Source organism: Rhinolophus ferrumequinum, chromosome 17 (genome assembly GCF_004115265.2).
Source record: "Rhinolophus ferrumequinum isolate MPI-CBG mRhiFer1 chromosome 17, mRhiFer1_v1.p, whole genome shotgun sequence".
Classification (NCBI taxonomy): Eukaryota; Metazoa; Chordata; class Mammalia; order Chiroptera; family Rhinolophidae; genus Rhinolophus; species Rhinolophus ferrumequinum.
In genome coordinates, this window is record NC_046300.1 from 33,789,101 (window position 1) to 33,811,145 (window position 22,045).

Here is a 22,045-nt window from a genome sequence, read left to right on the forward strand (position 1 = left end):
AGACCTAAAATTCAAAAATGAAACAGATAACCCAGTGAAGGGTTGATGAGCCTTTCGGCATCTTTTCTACTGGTCCAATTCTCACAGCAGCCTCAAAAGCAGGAACTATTGTTATTGGAGGGAGAGAGGAAGGAAGGGGATGAAAAAAGAGGCGAGTTTCTGGTTTCTCAGCAGTCAGGCTACTTCCACTAATTTTTTTCTGTCACAGATGCAACCATTTCAAAGGTCCTTTATCATCAACAGGAAAATGATGTTCTGGATGGCCAAAATGACACTTTCAAGAATATTACGCAGTTACTGCCTTTCATGTCAGTGTCAGTCCATTATGATAAATATAATCAAATGTTCCTTCCAACTGACCTTTTCCTTACAATGTGGGATCCTCCTGGAAACAGGGCCACCCTGCAAGCGAAGGGATTCCCAAGTTTCTGAACAAAGCTGCCTAGGAATCAAAAGATTGACCTTTCCCACTTCATTTTGCCCACTGGCGGGATTGAAAGCCCTCCCGCTAAGGTAACAAGGTATATTCATTTTCTATTGCTTTGTAACCAGTGACTGCAAACTTAGTGACTTAAAACAACATCCCCTGATTATCTCACAGTTTCCGTGGTCAGGAATCCAGGGTCTCTCTAGGCTGCAATCACGGTATCAGCCAGGCTGCATTCTCATCTTCTGAGTTCATTCAGTTTGTTGGCACAATTCAGTTCCTTGCAGTTACAGGCCTGAGGCCCTCAGCTCCGAGAGCCTGACACTCTCCATAGGCAGCTCACAGCACGGCTGTATGCTCCTCTGAGGCCAGCAGAAAAGCTCCACCCGTTTAAAGCTTTAATCCAATTAAGTCAGCCCTACCCAGGATATTCTCCCTTTTGATCAACTCATAATTAACTGATTTGGGACCTTAATTACACCTACAAAATCCCGTCACCCTTGTCATATAATGTAACCTAATCAGGCGCATAACACCTGGAGGCAGAGATCCTAGCGGTCACCTCAGATTCCTGCCCACTATACCAGGCCACCCACTACAGCAGCAGAGAACTACGGAAGACTGCAACCCTCACACCTCCTGCCATCTCGCCTCTTCTGCCAGATGGACAGCTCTGCTTTCAACCTGCCTCCTCCAGGGAAGTCCAGGTCCTCTCTGCCTTGTCCAATCTCTTAGCCTAGACACTGAGAGAGACCTTTGTTCCCTTGCTCTAAGCCTGGCCCGCAGTCAGCTTCCAGCAAGGAAGGTTCTGTTTTGCCTTCTTAACCTCCTCCCTAGGGTCTTCCTTCCTTCCCCGGGAAGGACTCCACACCCTCATGCCCAAAAGCTCATCTCTGTCCCTCATTCACTGCAGCTGGATGATTTGTGCAACAACCAAAGGCTTATTCAATTACCAGGACAAACTAGTGTGGTGGGGTGGGAGGTACAGACGAGAGAGAGCTCAGCACCCTTTTAATAGTCCCTTGGGGCCAGGAAGTCCATAACATAGATGGCTCCCCTGCTATCTGCTCTGACCACAGATCAGACCACTTACCTCGGATCCGTGTAAGGTGGTTGTGGTCAGGAACTTTATCTGAGCTGTAACCATCAGGCCTTCAGCAATCAGGATAACTGCTTGTGGAGACAGTTAAGAATGAAGAGAGGTGAACAGATTGAAATGAATTGTGAGGTTTTTGGTTATTGATAGTCTTCGAACTGCAAGAGACATTAGAGACTAACGAGAGCAGTGCCCTCTAATAGACATTTCTGCAATGATGGAAATGTTCTATAATCAGTGCAGCAATCCAATATGATAGCTGCTGGCCACGTGTGGCTATTGAATGTTTGCAAGGTATCTGGTACAACTGTGAAACTACATTTTTTAAATTTAATTTTTATTAATTTTTAATTAAAAAACTATGTGTGGCTAGTGGCTACCGTCTTGGACAGCATATGTCTAGCTCTCCCTAGAGGAGACTAGAAATCTTGGATAACATGTCCCCCTGTCATCCATATTCACCAACAAATACTAGCCCTGGAAGGGCAAACATGTTATATAGGCAGTTGCTGTGTCTGTGCCTTTTCTTTGTTTGCTTTTACCAAGAACAATCAATATTTTCTAGGATATATAAAATTGGATTAAAATGGATTTGGGCAATTCCACTGAGGTCACTGCTCCAGGCTACAAAATGGCCACATGTGACATTGCCATGACAATAGCTGCCATGACAGCTAACTGGGAGAGCTCCTCTCAGGGAGAAGAGAGAGTGGAATCCCTGAGAGCATCTGTAATGATGAGCTGGCTATAAGTCCCAGTGGCTCTTCAGTGAATAAGCCATGGTTTATTTGGTGTGCTCACAGCCAGCACTGAAGGGGAGTCACCCAGCATCTCTGTATGTAGCTCACAGTATGTCACAGAGTGAGCTTTGCAGAAGAGCTCCAGCTTGCTTTTATTTCTTTTTTCATTTACTTTTATTTTATTTAAGTATTTTTAACGTATAATACCTTCACTAGGTTTAAAATTCAAACTGCACAAAATGATATATAGTGAAAAATCATCCAACTCATGTCCCAGCTACCCAGTTCTTTTCTATGGGGTCAATCGATATTATCCCTTTCTTATGTGTTATTTCAGAGACATTTTATACATATACGAGTACAAGGACATATGTATATACGTAGTTGCTCTCTCTCTCTTTATACAAATCATAGTATTCAGAACATACTGCTTTTTAGCTGTACCCAGGGCACAGCAAACTATGGCCCACAAGCCAACTCTGCCTCACTGCCTGTTGTTTGCAAGTTTTATTGGAACCCAGCCATGCTCAGCCGCATTTGCACTACACCAGCAAAGCTGAATTGTTTCAACAGAGACCATATGGCCTGCTAAGCCTAAAATATTTGCTCTCTGGCCCTTTATAGGAAAAGTTGCTAACAGATATCCCAGGATATATTTAACCTGTGCCCTTCTGGTGATTATTTAGGTGGCTTCTAGTCTTTTTGCTATTATAAAGAAGACTAGTCACTAATTTTGTATGTCCCTCATTTCCCAATATAGAAATATATCTGTTGGATAAATTCATAGACATGGAATTGCTGGGTCAAAAATTATGTGCATTGGTAATCTTGATAAATATTGCCAAATTACCCTCTATCAAGGTTGTTAAAATTTACATTCTCACAGTAAATGTTTCCCACATCCTCACCGATACTTAACTTCTCACACTTTGTGATCTTTGCCAATATTATAGGTTTTAAAAAAATGGTTTTTCAGTGGTTTTATTTTGCATTTCTCATACTATAAGGAACATGGTGGCACATCTTTATATGTGCTGAATTTCGTCCCTATTTGCTTTTGTACATACTATGCGATCATATCTTTTGCCCAGTTTTATTAGGTCTTGGACTTTTTATTATTGCTGTATAGTGGCTCTTCATACTTTCAAGAAGTCAGTCCTCTCTCTATGATATACATTGCAAATATTAACAATTGTCACCCCAATAAACTTTAATTTTAAAAAAATTGCAAACATGTTCCCAGCTTGTCACTTATCCTTTTACTTAATTTACAGTAGTTCCAACTAGCTTTCGAAATATATTGGTAGCCAATAAGGAAGGGTCATCATAGGAAAGAGGTAGGCCAGTATTTCGTTCCTAGCTGTATGCCGCAGAAGTGTATCCCAGCTGGTGTGACTGCGGGGGCAGAGTAGCCGGGATCAGAGTAGTTGTTAAAAGGGAAAATGAAGAGACTGTCTCATTGAGGAAGGTACTGCCTATTCTTTGCCCAGCCATTACCCTACCCAGCACAACCATACACATTGTAGAGGGCACTCCCAGGCCCTCATCTTCTGTATTGTGTTTTCAAACTTACAACTGGTCAACAGCCAATATGTGAGTGACTGTGTATGCAGAGGATTACCCAACACTGCATCCTCTTCCTTGCACTCTACCAAGGAATCTTCACTCAGACTCCATTTGTCAAGCACAAACCAGGTTCCGAGTCCTGCTCTTGGTTCTATGAACACAGAGTCCCTGGCTTCAAAGAATGCCTGTCCCTCACCCCCCCGATTCCACCCGTCTCAGCACTATCTTAGGAATTTCTTAACAATGGCTCTTTCTCATAAAAAGTACAGGGACCTTACTTCTAAAATAAGAAATTTGAAAAGATGAAACAACCTAAATCTCTGAGAAATTAAGGTGGTACGATTTGTATTCAACACTTAGTAGTCTCCTGGAAGGGACAAAGCAGAAAAGTCCCTTCTTCTTAGGAATGGGATGATCTCAACAAACCAGAGCAAAAATACTCTTATTTAGACTTTTCCAATAATGACTTAACAAAGAAAAATACACGTTTCTCTTCCGTGCGACGCTCATCGCTGAGCCTCTTTTGCTGCTCTCATCAGCAGGGCACACTTCCTTCTGACCCAGGGGCCAGAAGTCCACAGAGCCATGTGCTCCTCTGTGTCTCCTTTGGCAGCTTCCAGCGAAGCTGGGCATTGGTCCTATACCCCAAAGAGAGTTTCAAGAGCCAGACAGTTCTTGTGTAAATTCAAGGAGAATCTTGGCTTAGCCGAGCCAGGCTAGCTCCTCTGCCAATGCTGAAGTTTCACTGAATGAGACGTGCACTTCTTTTTGATTCCCACTAAGGAAAACCCAAGCCATGTCTCTGGTGAAGACTGGATGGCATCCAGCCTTCTCCCAAATAAAACCTACGTCTGGCTGGGGTAGGTCAGGGTGTATGCGCTGCCTATCAAGAGCTATCCTTAGCTAAATAACATTTATATGACACTGCATGACTCTAAGTGCCTTAAAATTGTTATAATAATGATAGCTAATCCTCCTAATGAAAAGGAGATGTGATTTAATTCTATTCCTGGTACATCCTCCTCTTCTTTAGTGCCCAGCTTGTGCCTGGCACACATTGTAGACCTTAAATAAACATGTTGAGCATGTCATGGGTGTACAATGCCACGTTAGGTCCCCAGAGGGGACAAAAGGGTGACTAAGAAGTTGTGTCTGCACAGAGGGTACCCACAATCTAGTGTGGAGGGTGGCTTGGGTGGAGGTGGGAGGCAATGGATAGAAAGACCATCTTCTACAAGGCAGAATGGAATGTGCAATGAAAACAGTGACAACAAAGATTTATGGAGCACTTACCAAGTGCTAGCCGGTGTTCGAAGTACTTGACAGGCGTGTTTTCATTTCATCTTCCCAACATGAGATAGTATTGTGATTTTAGCCATTTTACAGAGGAGAAAATTGAGACACAGAGAGGTTAAGTAACTTATCCAAGATCACACAGTTAGAAAGTGGCAGAGCTAAGATTCAAACCGCATGTTCTTACTGTTGATGAAAGAACATCCAAACCTATAGAAAAAATGTGTAAGAGTTTATTTGAGCCAAACTGAGGACAGGCCCGAGAACAAGATCTCAGCAGACTGAGAAAATGCTCTGGAAAAACAGCAGTTTTGCGGTTATTTTTATGCATTTGGTATCAGAGAGGGAAGTAAGGAAGATTACATGGAATCCACTGGTCTTAGATTAAAGGAGTGGAGAGAAAGCAAAGCAGGGAAATCTCTATGATTGGATAAATAGTAAACCAGAGAGATGCATACTTCTTTTACATTGGAGTGTACAGGACAGCTGACATTTAACATTTACAGTAAGTAGGGATGGTATATGGCAACAAGATCACGTGCTCCCTTGAGGGTGGTCATGCCTCTGAGGGGGTCTAGAAAAGAGGATTACTCTGGCATTTCAAAGGTGTGTTGACCTAAATACACAAGGAAAATGGACAGGGCTTAAGGCAAAAATTAACTTTTTCCTAAGGAAGTTTTATATGCCTGGATGTGACTACCCACTATGACCTGCTCAGTTAGGAATTCATGATCAGATCACCCTGTGAGGTTACTGTCAGTCACCAAGCTTGTCAGATGTACTACGTAGCCACTCTTTCATTCTCATTACTCCAGAATCAACACTGCTAGGCTGACCTGGACAGATGGCATGGAGTCGGTGAGCCGTGATTCATTTCCTTTTTTTAAGAATGAGCAAGTACCATCTTGTGGAACGTGAAGTTGGGAGGCCTGTGTCTGGAGGGGTTAAAGGGTTATGCTAGGCGTCTGTCAGGATCTTTCCAAACCAAGGTTCCGTGCCCTCCCTGCAGGATACGATTCCCCTGTGACACAAGATCTGGAACCCCAGAGTCCCTTGCTTGCCCTGTCGCCATGACAGTGAACATAGAGAGGTGAGGATGACCCTAGGAGGTCTAAGACACGTAAGAGCAAGGCAGCTAGCTGTGCTCTGAAGCAGAGGGATGTTCTTATCAAGCTGTTGTTTACCAGCTGCAAACACCAGAGAGCTCCAGGGACTTGCTGAAACCTGAGCAGCAACTGCTCGGAGAAAGGCAGAAGGCACACATTTCCACGCCTGCATACTCATCTAGGATACATGTTCTAAGAACACACCTGCGTCATCACTATCCATACTGTCTCCTCCTAAGCGCTCACCCTCCCCTCACACTACAGAGTGGCTTTTCTTCCAGTTCCAGGTCGTTGCCAGGATGCTTTGCTTTTGGGAATGGCGGAGCTAATCAGCAACCTGTGTTGGGTCGGGTTTGGAGCTGTTGCTTTTCCTCTCTACTTGGAGATTCTCAAATACTTCATTCTGACTTAAGCATGCTGCTTTTCTTCTCTCACATCCATCCTTCATGTGCAGTCACGTGCAAATTTAAAATTTTTTCAATTTGAACATTTTTACCATATTTCAAAGTGTCCACATACCCTCCTGCCCCAGAAATATAGATGGAGTGTGACCATGGGCAGCTCAGCTTCTGCACAGTGGAGCTGAGATTTCAAGCTGGTTTGAAAGCCTGGAGACCAATATATTTGAATCTCATTGTACCTTGTGGCAACTGCACTGAGCAACAAAACACATTCCTGCCTTCCTAGCTTCAGGGTCTAAGATCACACACCTACTGTTTGGTCTGTGAGGAGAAATCTGGAGGCACTGGGTTGAAATGGAAACAGAAATGGAGTTATTAATATAACCAGAAAGCATAAATCTAAAAAGCCATTGGAGAAGAACACGTAATACTTTCAGATGAGTTAAAACAATTAACTGTTCCCAAATGAAAGGCAAATGTATGGAAAGCTGGTTTGAGAAGGTATTAGACCTAATGATCAAATGGAATGATCAGATTAATTTCTCTTTCAATCTTAATTAAACTGTCCGAAAGTTTCTGTTTGGTGCTGGTAGGTCATTAACACTTCTCTTATACTTACTAATCTCACCTTTCAATAAAGAAAAAAACCGCTTTAGGACTCAGGAACTTGGCAGGCAACGCTTCCTAGCATATAATAACATTGGCTTGTTTTAATTTTATTAATTTTTCAGTTATCTTCTATCTGTGGCCATTGACACAGTTCTGTCGGTTTCTGTAGTCATTTAGAAATTTGCTTCCATAGATCAGGTATCACATGGGTGTCTTAAATGCAGATTCCTGGGCCCCACTCAGATCTCTGGAATCAGGACCTACATTTTCAGGAGGTCTCCCAGATGATGCAGGTGCATGTTATGATTTGAGAACTTATATATAGTTTTCATCCTAAACACGTGTATTTACAAAGAAAAATAGTTTGAATTAGTATTCAGATACGTGAAAAACCATGCCGGTTGTCCAAGAATGTTTGGGAAACCCGTGGCGAGGGCGTGTTACTAGTGAAACTAAGACAAGGGGCTTCATCCCTCCAGCGACCAGTATGTACCACTGAACCACTGAATACAAGCCGCCCATTGCCTGGCTTGAGGAGAGGGCAGACCATATGGGAGACTGTGGCTATAGCCTCAGCCAGAGCGTCACTCCAGAGCCGCCCACCACGGCTTTGAAACACTCCCTCCGTTGGGCGTGGCCTCCACTCAAGCCTGGCTCTTACCCGTGTTGTCCTGGCAATGTTTCACAGCTGCGCTCTGGGGACAAATGTAGGCATACGTGTTTAACACGCCAGTCAAGTTCACAATACCACGTGAAGGTAACGTAGAAGATTCTGCTGATGTTTTCTTTATGTAATTTTAGAAAGAACATCAATTTGAAGATAAAACACTTATTTTGCTTTTCCATTTGCACTGGTAACTTCAGTGTGACTTGCTACGTCTTGCAAAACCTGCCCACCGTTTTCGTAATTCCATCATCAACAAGAGTGTCCCCAAATTAGGCTACTCCTGTAGTCTTATTTGCTTGCTTATTAATACCTGATTAAGCAAAAAGTCACTTACATCAGTGATGAATGAGGAGAGCTCTGTTAAGAATTTTGGTTAATATTTTAGGTGACTTTAATGAGCTCATTCATCCATAATGTAACTTCTTTGCAAATCAGTTAATAGTTGTCAAATATTGGAAGACTATTCCCTCCCATTTCTGTGCCATTCACAATGCAACAGTTACAGACACGACCCACTTTTACGTTTAATCTGCAGTATTAACATCCTCTGCATCCCTTTCTTAAGTCTAGATAATCAACAAAACAGTAATTCAAGCCCAGATGTATAGTGTTGGCCAATTTCCCTGGTGTCAATACTCTGACCGTGGCTGATTTTCAAACTACGAACTTGATGTAAATGAGCGCAAAGTTGGAAAGAGATACAGAGAACACACTATTTATTCCCACCATCGATGTAAATAACCTCAGTAGCATAGATAATGATAAAATGTAAGTAATTAGCAAGTGATGTGTTCTGAGTATTTATTACCATTTTCAATATAATTTCTTTAACTGTAAGTTGACCATGATTTAATTTTTAATGAGGGTTGTGTTCAACAACCAGCTTACAAAATTCCTGAAAATTGAACGCTCAGCTCCAATGAGCTGTCAGAAGCCGGCTCTGGCTGATGGCTGTCCCTGGTCACTCTGTAGCTGTTGCCTGACTCCATTTGTCTGTCAGGACACCCCCTCTCTAGCCTCCCTCCTACCCACTCATCCACACAGCCCATCTGGCCAGGCCCCACCCACAAAGAGAGGAGGAAAAATGAGGCTGCTGATCACAGGGGGACTCAACAAACAATGAGGATATTTTAGAGTGACCCACCTTCACTTTGGGGAAGACAACTCCAATTTCAGGGTCTTAAGCAGATAGACTGGTGGCAGCAGCGGCGTTTAATTCTGGTTAAGAGCACAGCTCTGGAGTCTGCTTCGGGGCTCGAGTCCCAGCTCTGCCCCTCTTAGGCCACACAATTTTGAGTAAATAACCCAATCTCTCTGTGCCTCAGTTTCCTCATGTAAACTGGGAGTAATAATGAGACTTCCTTCATAGGGCTGAAAAGACTAAATGAGATCGTGGACGTAAAGCTGCTAACCGAGTGCTTGGCACAGAGTTAGTGCTTGACAATATTAGTTATCATTAGTTGTAGTCAACTCATAGTGGCTTTTATAAATTCATTTATTGGCTAATATTACTTTTTATATATAGAAAATATATACAGCTAATATTTTCATGCTTGTAATGTTCTGAAAGCTTCTACATGCATAACCTGATAGTGACCCAGGGGGTAATCATATGATTGTCATTCTTCACTTATTGTCATCTGCATTCTGTGGGCAGGGACTGGGACTCAGAGAGGCTGAATGAGGGCCAAGGGACACACAGCCATGGGCCAACCGGTCAGAGCTGGACCCATGGCTTCTGTTCTCCTTCTGCTGATCCCAGGCCTTTAATGGGCATTTCTGTTGAGCTCTTCACAGCCCTCAAACAGCAAGAACTGGAAGAACTAGTACTGAGATGTGAGCCTTTTGACGTGGGGTTTCTTAGCCAACCAATTATTGGACTATTTTTGCATAATTTTATAAAGAATTAGTCATATGTAGTAAAAAATGGTCAATCCAGAAATCCGGTAACCTAGGAGACAAAGCAGTTTTTTCCTCCTGCATCACTGGCTTGGAGACATCCATTGCATTGGAGATAAACGAAACTGATCTCTCATTTTTACCCTTTTCCCCAGAAATGAGAGGAGTAACAATGACCTGTTCCCCTGAATGAATGGAGAGGAATCAGAATATGTCCATCGTGCTCAAGAAGAAAGTTCAAAACACAGACCTTCCCCTTGATAGTTACAATTGTGACCAGACGTGTTTTTACAAGGAAACAGGGACTATCAGATCAAGTTGGCTAATTCCTTATTTGAGGAAGGTATAGGGCAACTGAAACTGTCTCACAGTGCTGGAAGGGGTTACAAATTCTCTGAAGGGCAATTTGGCCACATTCATCTAAATTACAAATGCCTACCCTTTTGATTCAGCAGTTCCACTGTAGTAATTCACCCCCCAGAGATACTCCTATGTACAGAAAATGAGGAATGTAGGGTATTCTTTGCACCATTGTTTGTAACAGAAAAAGACTGGAAGCAACCTAAGTGTCCATTCATTGGAGGCTTCTAAATAATTACTTTCAAACAAGGCAGTACTATGCAGCCATTAAAAAATGTAATTGATTATATACATACTAATATAGAAGCATTTCTAAGATATATTAAGTACGAAAGCCAAAGGGGATGATCATACATATTTATTTATAAACATACAAAATATTCTGGAAGGAGGTATAAGAAACTGGAAACTGGAGAACTGGGTAATTAGGGCACAAAAAGAAAAAGACTATATATACTTTCTGCCATACAGTCTTTAGACAATCTTTTGAATTGTATTCTATTTGCATGCATTATATGTTCGAACTAAATAAATGTTTGTATACAAGCTAGTGTAGGCGCCTCTAGAAAAAGAACGGTTTTAAATCTAACAGCTGTTTCCTCTGAGTTGGCCACGGTGGAGTGTCATTAGAAAGGGTGAGAGGGAAGAACGGGTCAGGTTCTCCACTCATCCTGCTCACCCAAGACCTGACTCTCAACAGCAACAGGCAGAGGTGGCCCACATTGCCCAGACCCAGGAAGAGAAGCTGGTCGCAGCCCTCAGGATGGAGTTACACAATACTTCGGGCCAAGTCCAGAGCCTCCAGGCTGAGACGGAATCCTTGCGGGCTCTGGTGAGTGGGCCACGAAGAGCCCTGGCATTTCTTGTGACAATTCTAACTCTCAACTACCAACTTGTAGTTATAGGGGTCATAATTTGCAAGGGATTCCCACCTCACCTCAAAGGAGTTTTGAGTCCAGAAAGGATCATCTGATACCAAATCATAAGGGTAGTTAGTAGTCACGATGAGTGCCGGGCTGAGATAACCTTCACCAGGGTGCTGCCATGAATGTTGGCCGCTAATACCTACAAATGCCCCTTCTCACTGCCTCTCTGCCCTCAGCCAAGCAGAAGCCACCTGCCCCAGGAGGTTAGGCACGCCCTCCTTCTCTGCCAATGACTGACTCACAGGGACACTTAACAGCCCACCCCACTTGCTTCAAAGTGGAACCAGTTCTGAGGTGGAATTCACACTCTTGAACACTCCCTGGGACCAGTCTGGAGTCAGACCCCAGCTGAGAGCACTTCCTGGCTTAGCGCTCTCCCCTGCCTTATTCTGCTTTCCTTGCTCCCTCTTTTCTGAGAGCAACCCCTTAATGACTTACGTGTACCAGGATCCCTGCTGACGGGTTCTGCTTCTGAGGAACCCAACCTAAGATACAGTAAGCTCCCCAGATTCATGTGGTTTGTGGGCAGATCTCTTATATCATTAATTATTATTATTATTAATTAAAATAATTATTGATAACACAGTAATCTGCCCTCTGCTCTCTGGTATGGACTGAAGTTCTGGTAGGGTGTTAAGCACAGCTCCCTCCAGGGGGCCATGTGTACTGAGTCAAACCACCGGTGTGTTGTACATACCAGAGTGCAGGAGGGGCTGGCCCATGGAATCCTGTGTAGCTGAGGTACTCTGGAGTCCACGGAAGCCCAAGAAGCTCTTCTCTCCCATCAGCCTTAAGTCCTGAGGCTGTTCAGATACCAGGTGCCCTTTCTTCCACTGCTCCCCACACACCTGCATCTCAGTGCTGCCACCCAAATCAACTCCATCAGCGAACCACCAGCCCTACCGCCCCTGCAACCAAAACCTGCCCTGAAGTTGGCTCAGGTATTCGTTCTAGTCGGTTCCCCTCAGAAACAGCTTTCTCTGCCTATTGCCAAGATCATCCCATCACCCCTAGTTCCCTTCTTTCATGCGTCTTCAGTTCACTTGGGTCCATTGTCCTCTGGCCAGCTAGGTCACACAGTGCCCAGTCAGCTCAGGGAAGCGCCTCGGTCTTGCCGTAACATGACATGCATCTTGTTGCTCTACTTCTGTCCCACTCATTCTCTGGTGGGATCTGGGTCAGAGCAAGGGGATGTGAGTAAAGGTTCTGAGGTGAGAAAAATCGGGAAACTACAGCCTAAAGCAATGCTACTTTAAAAAGAATGTCCGAAAGACATTGCATTATGTATTCAGAGTTATGTGAAGTTTATGCTAATCAGTTTTATTCAACTGTCATAACCCTTGATAAACATCCTAATGTGAAGGGTACTGCCTCTTGCCCCTGTTGTTTTAGGCACAGTTAAGGGGCTGCCATTTCATCCCCAGATGTCCTTGTGGATGCCCAAATTCCCACTCTTCTGGTGACAGAAAGTTCCAGGCAAAAGGTTAGGGACCTCTCCTCAAGCCCACGTCATCAAAAAACAGCCTGGATGAATTGCACCTAAGTGGCCAGTGGCCCCATCACTCAGCACACATTCCATAGATATATTGGGTGCCTACTATGTGCAGAACCCTCCTTTAGATGCAGGGATGCAAACATGCATTGAACGGTCCCTGTCCTCTAAAAACCCATAACCTGATTGGTAAAGAAAACCTGTGCACTAATGTCTGAACAAAGCAGAGGGGTCCTGTGTTCCCCCAAGTAGCTGCTCCCAACAGTCTTCATTCTCAGCAAGCCCCCAGCCCATCCTTATCTCTGTCCTTCAGCAGATGCTGTCACCTGGACCATTCTGCAAATGGGATTAAGGTGCCCCAACATGAGGCACCTCTGGCTTCCGTTTCCCATCTCAAAATATCTCTGAAGCTTCATCCACAGCTTCCTCCCTTCAATAGATTCCACCTGGGCCCTGTTCCACTATCTGAACATTCCTCTGTCTACTGTCCCCTATCTTCTGCATTTTCAGTGTCCCTACCCCCTGGGATTGCCTGGATTTGGCCTAAAACAGAAAGCCTTCCTTTGCCAGACCTTCCAGCACCACCCAACTTGGGCTTCACATTAACGTCCAGAACTCATGTTTTGCTTTCCTACCCTTGAGTCCTTGTATGTGCCCTTCCTATGGCTAGAAGGAGACCTCTCCCTTCAAGTCTGCCCTTCTCTACCTGCTTTTTTCCTCACACCCTTGACACAGGTGAGGTGGAAGACACTGAAGTGCTACTCCCACTGCAAAGCCTCAATCCCGACTCCCACAGCTGGAGTGATCGCTCCCACCCGTCACCCACTGACATTCAGAGCTCTGTGGTTCATGTGCTTATATCAGCTCATCCACCGAACTGAACTCCTTGAGAGCAGAGACCATGTCTAATTAGTTTTACGTCCCCAAAGCACTTGGTACAGTGCTCAAAACATAATTTCTTCCAAGTGATGCCAATGGAAATAAGACCGTGATCATATGCATTCTCTCATCAGATCGTCAGAGGAACATTGAAAAGTGGGGTGGAGTGTGACTGCCATCCCATTTTGCAGAAGAGAAAACTGTGGCTCAGAGATTTGCCCGTTAACACAAGTAATCAGTAGAGGAGCCGAGCCCTTCTGGCTCTATTTCTCTCCTAGAGTAGCTATCCTGTGGAATTGGGGGTTAGCACTCAGGCTCTGGAATTGAATCCTGGATCCTCTGCGCACTAGCTGTGTTGACCTCTCTATGATCCAGTTTTCTCACTTAGAAAGGGAAGATCATTTGGGTTATATCTGTTATGTTAGCGGCTTACGACAACAGCCACTTGTTTACTCATTTAGCAATTTAGGCAGAGTTCAGCAGAGATAACGCTTCTGTGCTCCATGGGGCATCTGCTGGGGCTGGAACATCCAAGAATGGCCTCTTCCACTCACATGTCTGGTGCCTCAGCTCTGCATCTTTTTCTCTCTCCATGAGGCCTTTCCATGTAGCTAACTTTGCCTTTCTCGTGTCATGGGATTCTTACATAGTTAGACCTGTGACATGGCGTCTGGCTTCCCTCAGCGTGTGAGCACAGAAGCTCACGGGCCTGAGCGTCTCTTAGACAAGCACGCTGCTGGTAAAAGCAGTCACAAGACCAGTCCAAATCAACAGAAATGGAAATAAACTCCACTTCTTGATGGGGCCATGGCAAGGTCACATAGAAGAAGAGCATGTGGGATGAAGGTAATTGTTGCAGCTGTCTTTGGAAATGTGATCTACCCCTGGACCATAATAGGATTTGCCTCATAAAGTCATTGGGATGATTAATCAGATCATGTCAACCCTTAGCACAGTGCCTGGCACAGAGTGAGCAGTCAATCAATGGTATCTATTATTAATTATCACTATAAAATTATTATTATAACCACTAGTATAATAACCCTGAGTTGGCATCATCTTGCCACCTGACTTAAGCCCAAGAGTCCTAACTTCTGAAACAAATGGAAAAAGAACTCACACTCTAGCAGTAGTGGCATGCTGGCCATGCCCAGGACCCAGGATGGGCCGCCTCTGTCCCCTCCTGGCTCTAGTAGATTACAGCTCTGGTCACTGGGCCTTGCAGCCAAGGTTAGGAGCACAGACAAAGCTAGAATAGGTAGTACACCCTCCTATAGCTTTCAAACATGGCAGAGTTCATCCAGTCACCCCGTTATCCTGAATCAGAGCAGACTGTGTGTGCACAAGTCCCCGCCCCACATACACACACACAAAGTATATATGAGCCTGAGGAAGCTGAGCTGATGAGACTTTCAGCCCCCTTTTCCAACAAGGCATCATTTATGTTGGTAGTCAGGCACCAACAAAGGTGCTTAAGGCCTCCTGACCTCTGTGTTCAGTCAATTCAAATCAGGAATGGAATCCGAGACCATTCCTGGAAATCACAGAAGGTCACTATTTTACTTTCTGGAGGGTTTACAATTCAAGGATGTCCCTTCAAAGCTCCAGAGATTGGGGAATAGATGTGCTGCTGCGATCTTGGTTTGCTTGCTGGTGGTATGTCGCTGAGTGGGATGAGGCTAGGAGACCTGTAGCAGTGGCCTGATCAGAGTCACTCAAGCTCAAGCATCTCTGTGACAACCAGGCCAGAATGTCAGGGACTTAGGTGGGGAAGCTGGGCTTGGAGTCTAAGTAAGGGTCAGATGGAAGAGACATAGGACCTCTGATGGGCGTTCCTATAAACCCATCTTGAGCAGTGGGTCCTAAGTCATCAGAGAAAAACCCAGGGCCACATGGAGGAGTCACCTATGAACATGGAGCAAAACCTGTAAACAGATGATCTAACTGTGATTCCATGAAATGTTTTTCCAAATCACAGGTGTTACAGGTCCAGTGTCAACAAGCACCACTCACAAGCCAAGCAAGTTCCCTGATAAACAAAGGGAGAAAACCCAGGGAGTTGGCACAACGATTCTCAAAATCCAGGTGGCCATTTTTGTATCTTCACTGCCATAGAAGGGATTTCTGATCCCACCAGCAAAATAATAACCTTAGACCAAATACTGATCTGGATTTATTGTCTATTGATCACAGTTTGCCACCTGTAATTGTACCTAGGATGGGAACCTGACTCCACATCCTTATATCCTATGGAATTAAGAAGATTTAAATAAGATAATATGGTGACTCCTGCTTAATAACAGCCATGATTCAAGATGGCGTACTATCCAAGAATTTTCCATTTCAGCCAATGGTCGAAAGAATATGAAAAATCTCCTCCCAGGGGGCAGGGTACAGAAATTTGTTTTATCAAGGTTTGACTCAATCCAATTTAGAAAGATATTTATGTGTTTCTTATGTGTTACATAAAAAGCCATATTCTAAATTATAGGTGCACCATAATTACAACTGTTTAAAAATGCTCGACAGATGCACACAGTTTTTTGAAGGTATTTATTGGTCAGCCCTGCAGTTTGCAGGGCGTGGGATATGGGAAGATGAGAAGAAAGTTTCCAGCAAATGGGGAGACAGATAGATAGGGCAATAAGTGTGGCCATAATACAAGTGCTATCATCCTGGACAACCTATACACACAAGCACCTACTGTGTGCCAGGCCCTGTCTTATCACTGGAGTTACAGAGACTTGGTTCCTGCTCTCAAAGAGCTCACCATCTGGTAGAGGAGACATGCCCCTAAGAAGTTTAGCACGCTATGATAAGTTCAAGGGTATGCATGTGTTTGGGCTGCCATAGAAAACTAGAGGAGGGGACCCGAACCCAGCCTGTTAGTGTGAGGGGCAAGAGAGTGTCAAAGAAGACTGTCTGTGGTGGGGATGACCCCTGAGCTTGGACTTGGGGTTGAGTAGGAGTGAGCCAGGTGAGGATGCTGGCAGGAATGGAGGAGGATAGTGCAGGTGCCGGAAACAGCATGAACACAACGTAGTCAGACTAGAGGTGTTGCTGGCAGGAATGGAGGAGGACAGTGCAGGTGCCGGAAACAGCATGAACACAACGTAGTCAGACTAGAGGTGTTGCTGGCAGGAATGGAGGAGGACAGTGCAGGTGCCGGAAACAGCATGAACACAACGTAGTCAGACTAGAGGTGTTGCTGGCAGGAATGGAGGAGGACAAGTGCAGGTGCCGGAAACAGCATGAACACAACGTAGTCAGACTAGATGTGTTGAGTGTAGTTGTGGCGGTGGGGGGCGAAGACAGAAAGATGCTGGGCTAATTGTGTGTGCCATGTTAGGGGTCCTGGGAGCTGGCGGTGGGGTTAAAGCAGAGGAGATACAGGCCCAGATTTGGACTTTTGACAGAGCACCATGGCTGCTGTGTGGGGAATGCAGGACAAGAAGGAACTAGAGGCAAGAGATGAGCTAAGAGGCCACTGAGGTTACCAAGGTGAGAGGTGGAGATAAGCATTGATCCTGGGCATTGGTGACTGCAGAAGACAGGACACAAATGTGAAGATTTTTCAGAATGTACAAGAGGCAGGGCACAGTGATGATTGAGTCTGGGAGGGAAGCAAGAAGATCAGGGACATGTCCTTCCCCAGTTTCTAGCTCACGTGATTTCACCAGCTGAAGCACAGAATAGGAGAGACCAACAGGTCCAGGGGGAAGCCAACAGCTCCATTTTGGACGCCTTGATTTCAGGTGCCCTGGACTATCTATATTTTTAGGAAGAAGTTCAGTAGTGGGTCGGTGCTCGAGGGAGAGGTCTGTGCTGGAAGTATCAATGCAGGGGTCAGTAGCAGATAGATGACTAAAATCATGTGTGGTAGAGACCAGCTAACACAGGCCCAGGAGGCACAGCTCATAGAGAAACAGGCTCAGGATGGGGCAGTGGGGAACCAGCACTGAATGGGGAAGCCAGAGGAAGAGCAATGAGGCAAAATGTGCTACTATAACACTAAAGGAAAAAATGCTGTGTATATAAAGGCCAGAGACATTCACTGTAACTATGGTAATCCGGGAAAGAGGATGGTGAAGACAGCATTTTAGCTGAATGACGGATGGGGGTTTCGGCAGGGGAAGGAAAAGCCTTCCCCTCCCCCTCCCAGTGGGTGAGAAATCATGAGAAATAAGGCCCAGAAGCAGTTTAGAGAGCAAGATTCCTTTGAAGAAACACCTGCAAATTGCCTGTCACGAGTAGCTCTCAATTTTTCTCTCTGTCTCTCTCTCATTTTTCTCTCTCATTTTCTCACTCATCCCTCATATCTCCCTCCACCTCCCCTCCTCCCGACCTTCCTCCCCCTTCCACGCCCCCCCCACACACATATCCATCCTCCACCTCCCATCAGAAGGATCAGGGAATTAGGCTCAACAGGAGTCTGGCCCCCTGAGGAGGATTATTATATCCACGGAAGCCTGTCAAAGTCATTGTCCTGGCAGAGATGGACAGGCCAGGCCAATGCCAGCCCTCTCACTGCTCTGCACACCTCCCTCTTCAAGGGCCCTGCCTGTCGGCCTTGGGTTGGGACCATGTTCCCTCTTTTGTAGAAACGAGGCCTGGAGCATACCTTGCAGGACGCCACGCACTGGCATGACCTGGAGCTGCAGAACCTGGGCACGGTGGTCCGCAGGCTGGAGGCGGAGCTCAGGGAGATGCGAGGGGAGGCCGAGCAGCAGCTGCAAGCGCGGGAGCATCTGCTGGCGCTCAAGTGCCAGCTGCAGAGGGACGTGGCGTCCTATCATGCCCTGCTGGACAGGGAGGAGAGCAGGTCAGTCTCTTTGCTTCTTTAATTATGAAAGGAATACAACTCATGGGGTTAAAAATAATTGTTTTTCAAACGCTATAGAAGTAATTAAGATAAAAAAAATCACCCCCCAAACACACACACACACACACACACACACACACACACACACCTACACCTCCACTCCTACAACCTGTGTCCTTCCAGGGTTTTTCTATTCATATATGCACACATCTATAGACAACAACTTGATTTGGGAAAAAAAAAATCCTGGAAGCACACACTGTTCCCCAATAAAGTCCTGTTCCCCTTCCCCAATAAAATCTAAAAAAAAAAAAAAAAAGATATATATTATATGTGTATGCATGTATACATATAGGTGTGTACATCTGTATTAATCATATATACAGATATACACATGCACACATACATAGACATACCTAAGTGTGTTCACACATACCTAGTACAGCAGGTCCTCGAATAACATCATTTCATTCAACATTGTTTTGTTATAATGTTGACGAGCTGCTGTAGGTCTTCACTCTTGCTTATATCAATGAGCCTATGGTAAACTGGTTTCATTATATGTTGTTTCACTGCAGTTCCAAGAACCTACTGACAAAGTCCCGTGGGGACTTACTGTACACACATGGTATCTCTTGGGACTGCTTTCAACTACATGTAATAGAGCCTCATTGATGGCACTGGAATCCAATGCACCTGAAAATTTAATATGCACCCAAAACCTGAGCATTTCTTTAAAAAGCAGATTCTGCTTCAGCAGGGTGGGGGCTGGGGCTGAGAATCTTCACTTCTAACAAAACGCTTAGGCGATGCCTGTACTGCTGACCCACAGACCACACTTTAAGCAGCATGGGTAAAAACGGTGTTTATTTAAGAGTTCCGGAAATAAGGTGGTCTAGGCTGCTCAACGATTTCATTCAAGTCCCACGTTCTTTTCATCTTCCTGATATACCATCCTTGACATACTAGGTTTTTGTCTTCATCTGTGTCACCCACAGCTGCCAAATGCCTACCAAAGCTCCAGACATCATATCGTCATTCATGACAAGAAGAAGGGGGAGGGAAGAGAGGGGAGCAAAAAGGCCTTTTCCTGCTATAACGCTCTTCTTTTTTAGTCAGTGAAGGAAAAATGTTTTGAGAAGGCCTCCAATGGGCTTTCCCTTATATTTCATTGACGAGAATCTGCTCATACGACCATACCTATCTGCAAGGGATGCTGGGAATGAAACTATTTAGCTTTTCCAGCCTCCACAGTGGAGAGAGGCAAGGGATAGGGATGGCATATATCCGCCTTTGTGTGTATATGTGTGTATGCATGTGTATATATGCACATATATACATACATGTATATATGCAGTCTTTTTTAATGAGTAAGAATTCTAGGAGCATATGCGTGAGTCTTAGGGCTTAGCTTTCTCGCCAGCTCTTTAAGGAAATCCAAGCTTTTATTTTATCATATTTCCATACCTTCATATCTCCCTCCAAGGTCCCTTCTGTGACATACGTTGAATAAGGAATAACATATGAACTCTAAGAGACAGCTTAGCGATTATATAGTCCAACCCCCATGATTCCAGAGAGAATACAAAAGGCCCAGAGCAGAAAAGGAATTGTCTGTGATCACCCGGGAGGTGGAGGCAGAGCTGGGACTGGAGCCCACTTCTCCTGGCTCTCTCCAATGCCCTCTGTTACATCTCTTTCTTCAGCAGACAGGAGAACCACAGGGAAGTGGCCTAACTGTCCCTCTTTTCAAGAGGAAAATGTGTCATCCAGTTCCTTTCCAACTGCCTTTTTACTGGATTGATTTCTGTTGATTATAAAAGCTAGATGTTCTTAACAAAGCTAAGTTTTTCAGATGCCTATGAACATCTGAAAAAATGCACAAAACAATTTTAAACAAATACAAAAAGTAGTGAGTTAGGCTGAATTTTCTTCAAGAATGTAAGAATTACCATTTCGTGAATGCCAGCTAGGTGCCAGCACAGTCTTAAGTTCTTCATTACTGTCATTTCCGTTTAAATCCGGCCAGGACTGCATCATTTTCCCCATTTTACAGACAAGAAACAAAGCCTCAGAGAGTTTAAGTCATTTGCCCAAGGTCACACAGCTGATAACCATGGAACAGGGATTCAACACTCAACCTGTCTTGTTCCAAAGGCCAACTTTCCATGAGACACCTGCTTTTCCTGTTATCTTATTGTGACATCTTTACTAATTTTCATCATCCATGGCTTCTGTCATTCAAATGCTTTTGTTTATTTGTTTCAGCTGATGGAGAAATGTCCTCTTATCATGAAGAAAATGCTGTCTTCCTCACCGAGTGACCAATGAAGTTCCTTGAGGAGTTTCCCCCTAACCCCCATTCACCCCCACCCACCCTAAGCTGGATTCCCTGGTTGATTCAGCTGGAGCTGAAAAGCTTCCTGGAAGTGGAGAGGGTCCTTCTGCCTTAAATTTAAGTAGCCTGTAGCTTGAGCAACCTCCCTTGTCTCTCTCCAAATAAATGCTTTGTGTGCAGCTTCCAGTCTGTCCACCGTGTTCAACTAACTATCAGGTGGAGACGAATATCCCTTTACCTGCCTGGCCTTTGCTCACAGAGCCATTCTTGAAGGCCTCTGGAAGGTTTCCTGACATGACACCATCTGCCTCACCCTCCAAGGGTCAGCTGCTCTTGAATTTACCAACTCTTGCTGTTTGGGCAAGAGCTGTGCTCATGGCATTCAAGCTTGTCACAATTTGGAGCAAAAACAACACTCTTGCTAGAGAGGGGATTGGCGTGGTGCTTTATTGCATGTAATATAATTACAGACATCAAAAAGCATTCAGACCTCTTTAATGTACTCTGCATGGGTATTTATGTGCAGACACACACATTTCACTACTATTGGCAGAGTACCTCTCAATCAGTTTAAAGGGAACTTCAGTTTGTGGGGGATTAATTAGGTTGTGGTGGCTTACCTCACTTGCAGCCTCAGAATTTTCTTCCAGGGTCAGGGCCTGGGCCAGCCAACTATAGTTTCTGCATCTGCCGCCTACCCAGGCAAGACCCCTGAATTCTGATTAAAACTGAAACCACCACCTGTGTCTTAGCACAGACTCTCAGTGCCTCCAAAACCACACCAAAAAAAGCCCAACCTCAATTTCTTCTTTCCACAAGCATCTGTCAGTCCACCTGTCACACAAAATTACAGACCAAAATATCCAAGCTGAGTCTCTGTCCTCATATAGTGCTAATCCAGACAGGGAGATGTTTCCACGGTGGGCACATTCAGAGACTCCTTCCCCCCAATACCTGGGATTCCAAATAGCAAGGCCAACGTAAACAAAAGAAATCTTATTTACCCTTAAGAAAGTGTTAAAAAGAAGCAAGGTAAGAAATGGGGTCTCCTGCTTGAAACTGCTCCAAATGGCTTTTCTGTTTGGCTTCCACGATCAAAGGAATTGTATTAATAATTCATATTGGCAGGACAGCTATTTACAGTTTGAACAACATCTTCACATAATGCCATGTGTTGTTTGAGGCACAGAAATAGGCAAGGTAGCATCTGATGCTACACTTCAGCAAAACACCAATCCCTCCGTAGCTGCCCACTCGGGGGGGTGCCCATAATTAACCACCGGGTACAAGGAGCTCTCTGGAAGTCACGTGAGTGGCTCTCCAACTACTTTGGATGTACCGTACACTGAGGTCTGTTTGTTTTCTTTCTTACTTGTTACGATTAACTTTTTGCAGCCCAGCCAAGACCAAAATCCCTAACCTAA

The 22,045-nt window shown here is 44.7% G+C and overlaps 1 protein-coding gene across 2 annotated transcripts in view; it reads left to right on the top strand.

The window, feature by feature from the left end:
• The window catches only part of BFSP2 (beaded filament structural protein 2), a 62,511-nt gene extending 41,704 nt beyond the window's left edge, over window positions 1-20,807 (top strand). The window contains exons 5-7 of one of the 2 annotated variants that reach the window (XM_033132620.1): window positions 10,865-10,996; window positions 18,063-18,283; window positions 20,552-20,807. In XM_033132620.1, coding sequence (XP_032988511.1) covers window positions 10,865-10,996; window positions 18,063-18,283; window positions 20,552-20,555 — 357 coding nt within the window. In that variant the 3' untranslated portion in view covers window positions 20,556-20,807. The remainder of the gene's footprint in view (window positions 1-10,864; window positions 10,997-18,062; window positions 18,284-20,551) is intronic. The other variant, XM_033132621.1, reaches the window with a different exon arrangement.
• Window positions 20,808-22,045: the final 1,238 nt, after the last annotated feature.